At 52.2% G+C, this 4,098-nt stretch overlaps 1 protein-coding gene across 1 annotated transcript; it reads left to right on the top strand.

The window, feature by feature from the left end:
• Positions 1-902: 902 nt before the first annotated feature.
• Positions 903-3,441, top strand: LOC112869191 (antileukoproteinase). The gene is made up of 4 exons (XM_025932281.2): positions 903-991; positions 1,896-2,054; positions 2,543-2,692; positions 3,271-3,441. The coding sequence occupies exons 1-3, from the start codon at positions 910-912 to the stop codon at positions 2,689-2,691; spliced, it is 390 nt and encodes a 129-aa protein (XP_025788066.1). The 5' UTR covers positions 903-909; the 3' UTR covers position 2,692; positions 3,271-3,441.
• The last annotated feature ends 657 nt before the right edge of the window (positions 3,442-4,098 follow it).

Here is a 4,098-nt window from a genome sequence, read left to right as displayed (position 1 = left end):
ACTGCGAGATCACAGCTTGAGCCAGTACCAAGAGTCAGCTGCTTAACCGACTGAGCCACCCAGGCACCCCCTATTTTTTTATTTTTTTTTTTTAAGTAAATTTTACACCCAACGTGGGTCTTGAACTCAGGACCCCAAGATGAAGAGTCACATGCTCTACCAACTAAGCTGGCCAGACATGCTTGTTTGACAATCATTCAGCGAGCGCTTTCCATGTATCAGGCATGGAACAGGCACTGGAGATAGAATGGTGTCAATATTTGGGGGAAATATCTGTTGGTTGATTGATATATCATCTGAACTTTTGAGAAGGAAATTGTATTGAGCAGTCAGGAGAGAGTTTCACAATCCCTGAGAGTCCAGGGGGCCCTTGCACAAGGTCTTAGTTGAGAGCTCACTCTCCGTGGTTTCAGCTCCAGATCTTTTTTTTTTATATATAAGATTTTATTTTTTTTAAGTAATCTCTACCCCCGACGTGGGGCTCGAACTCATAACCCTGAGATCAAGAGTTGCACGCTCCCCCGTCTGAGCCAGCCAGGTGCCGCTCAGCTCCAGATCCAAATAGCTTCTTTGCAGCTGGCTTTTCTTGCCCTCTCCTCCCTCTCGCCAGGCCAATGGGGTTGGGGCCCCCAGGACACCTGAGATGACCTTCTTATCAGCCTGGTGACATCTTCCAGGCCGGCCTCTTGCATTTCTTCACTGGCGGTCACTCTGTTGGCCTCGCGGTCTTGTCTGGGACAGGAAAGAGCCCTGTGTCCATGGTACCAGACTGCTGGTCTTCACCCGGCTTCTTGTATGTGCAATCGCAGCTGGGAGGGGTCGAGGAAATTCTGCTGGGGCCACGCCCACTAGTGAAGATATAAATAATGAGGTTTGGCGTTGACACTCAGAGTCACCCCTCACCTCACAATGCAGTCCGGCAGCCTCTTCCCCCTCGTGCTTCTTGCCCTGGGCACCCTGGTACCTTGGACTGTGGAAGGTGCTGGAAATTGTGAGTTGGAGCCCTTGGCTGCAGGGCAGAGGTGGCGGCTCCTGGTGGTGGGGGGATGACTCCTTCTAGAGGCTTTGATCTCTCAGCTTAGTTTCAGGAGACCTCCTTGAGGCGGGGAGGGGGCTCATGTCCATCTGGGCTCCAAGGACTCTGCACGCTTCTGAGCATTGGGCTGTGTTCTTTTTTTTCCTTTTTTTTTTTTTTTAATTTTTTTTAATGTTTATTTATTTGCTTTGGAGAGAGAGAGAGCACAAGTAGGGGAGGGACAGAGAGAGAGAAGGAGACACAGACTCTGAAGCAGGCTCCAGGCTCCTAGCTGTCAGCACAGAGCCTGACGCAGGTCTCAAATCCACAAACCGTGAGATCATGACCTGAGCCAAAGTTGGACGCTTAACCCACTGAGCCGCCCAGGCGCCCCTGGGCTGTGTTCTTTTACACAGTATCTGGTCAGCCCAGACCCCACTCCCTCTCTTCCTACCTCTCTCTCTTCACCCTGCCTGTGAATCTGCAGTCATCTGTTTCTGGCTCTCCCTGGTTCCTTGTCTCTGTTTCCGTCCTTTAGTGTCTGTGTCTCTGCCTCTGGCTCTCCCTCTCAACCTGGCCCTTGTTCTCTCTTTACCTCTCTCCATCTCCTTCGCCTTTGTGGAGACCTGTTTTCCCCGGGGCAGGAAACCTTGGCTGGGAGCCCTTTGCTCTTTTCCAGGATCTGTGACTTTCTCTGCCCATGTGTGTGGCTTCGTCAAGCCTGTCACTCTTCACGGAGGTCAGACAGGCATTTCCCTCTGGACTTTGCGGACAATCACCTGGGTGACCGTCTCTCCTGGGGAGTGGTGCTTTATCCCGGAGTCATGATGGCTACTGAGCACCCAACTCCTTCCTTAACCCTCAACATTCTCTCCAACAGCGTTGAAAGCTGGAGCCTGCCCTCCTGTAAAACCTGGTCGATGCCTTAACGTATTTGAGACCCCTGAGTGCCAGAGTGACTGGCAGTGTCCAGGGAGGAAGATCTGCTGCTCTGATGCTTGCGGAATCAGATGCCTGGACCCTGTCATCTCTGACCAAAGTGAGGAGGGGGGAGGACTCACGGGAAGGGGGTGAGCCCGAGAAGGCGGCACCTCGGGGGACGGGACCGGGTGCTGGTCCTGCCAGGTCTCCTCCTCCCCAGGAACTGTGGAGCCAAATTTGTCAGCTGGTCAGGGAGTCACAGTGTCCCAGACAGCAATTTACTCACCCGGCTGGTGAAACAGCCAGCGTGTCGGGAGGTCAGTTTTTCAGTCTATAGTCACCTGGTCGTTCAGGTAAGCAGGCAGTTGGTAGCCACCCATCCAGTCAGCACTGGGCAACTGGTCGCCTTCGTGGAGAGGGGGCCCGATGTCAGGGGAGACCCAGATCCTGCCGTCAGGAGATACAGGGGCCCTGGGAAGGAAGAGGTGGTGCTGGGGATGGAGAAGAGAGGATTCTCCCTGCGCACTTGGGCTGGGGCTGAGTCCAGGAAGCAGGGGGCGGCGCCCGAGGCATAAGGCTTCTGACCTGTGGCCCTACTTTCACCAGCGTGTATGAAGCCTGGCAAGTGTCCTGTGGTCAATGGCCGGTGTCTGATCCTCAATCCCCCCAACCACTGTGAGACAGACCAACAGTGCGTGGGTGACTTCAAGTGCTGTAGGGGCCTGTGCGGGAAAGCCTGCGTGGAACCTGAATAAGGTAAGGAGGGGACCCGGGGCCAACTTTCCCCTGCCCACCAGTCCTCTCTGTTCCAAGCCTCTGGTGGCCCTTGTGTATGAGCAGGGGGACTCCTGATCTCTCTCCCAGGACAGCTTCTGCTTAGCCCCGTTGTCCTTCAAGGGCACCGCTCTCCAGGCCCCAGGGCCAGGATTTCCATAGCATCACTCACGGCTTTGCTTCTATTCGAGCCCCTCTGAGTGAGGACCCCCCGGCAAGTCTGAGTCTCAGTTTCCTTATCTGTAAAACGGACATAATGAAAGCGCTTTGTAAAGCACTGTGTGCGCTAAGAATTTATTATTAAGATGATCTCCAGCATATTGTCTAGGGTCAAAGCCAAAGGATCAGTGGATTTTGAGGCTTAAATCCAGCTTAATGCTCTGAGTTTAGAGTTCTATACTAAAATTGAGACTTGAACTCAGTCTCCGGATGCCACGACTCTTTCGACTATATCACCACCTTGTTATTTTCTTTGTCTCAGGGAAGTTTCTTGGGGGAAGAATGGGGAGATAATTTGTCTGGTTCCTGTATTGAAGCCCTGATCTGATTTTCTCTCGTAGCCTGATTCCTGTCGTTCAGAAGAGGTTCTGGATTCCTAGTCTGTGGTCTGGGGCTCGGATCACTGGGGCACTCCATGGCGAAGACTTGGTTCTACCATTAAGATCTTCTTGGGGGGAAGGCGTGGCACACAGTAGGCTTTCAGGAAATTGGTGAATAAATAAATGAGCATATTTCTTTGTGTCCATGTGCTTCTGTGGTTTGCCGGGGCTGCGGGGCTTGGGACGTGATGACGTGATGACGGAATGTGTGGATGTGAGGCCTCCCTCCTGCACATACGGAGTGGAAGGGGGAGGCTTCGGGGCCAGATAGACGTGAATTTACATCATGAGTCTGAGAACACCGGTTCTGCGATTTTGGACACGTGACTTTACCTCATCCATCTTAATTTCTTTAGCTGCAAAGTGGCAATAAAAATCGCTTCCTCGTGTGTTTGGAGCACTGGGGTATGCAATGTGTATGAAATGAAAAGCAACGTTGCTAGGCCACAGCAGCCTCAAAAAAAAGTGGATACTTGCCTTCTGTGGTGATTTTGAGCTTCTTGTATTTCCCTTCTCTCCCAAGACACGATTTCTTTTTCCTTAAAATAAGTGTTGAGAAGAACAACACACTAATTATCGGTCCTGAGAGAGGACTCCAGACCCTTCTGCCCATTGCATCCTGGTATCGGAGTCTCCAAGGAAAGCACAATGCGGTCAAGCACTGGGTAAAACAATGTCTTATTTACCTAGAAAAGAAACAGCAAGATCACCTTCCACCTTGGGCTCCACTCCCTCCCCATGGCCTGCAAGTTTCTCCCAGGAGCTGATGCCGGGCAATTTGCACCACCC

The sequence above is a fragment of the Puma concolor genome, chromosome A3, assembly GCF_028749965.1.
Source record: "Puma concolor isolate L17-30 chromosome A3, mPumCon1.1.hap2, whole genome shotgun sequence".
Classification (NCBI taxonomy): domain Eukaryota; kingdom Metazoa; phylum Chordata; class Mammalia; order Carnivora; family Felidae; genus Puma; species Puma concolor.
Note: the sequence above shows the minus strand (reverse complement) of the source record. Positions and strands in the feature narration are given on the sequence as shown.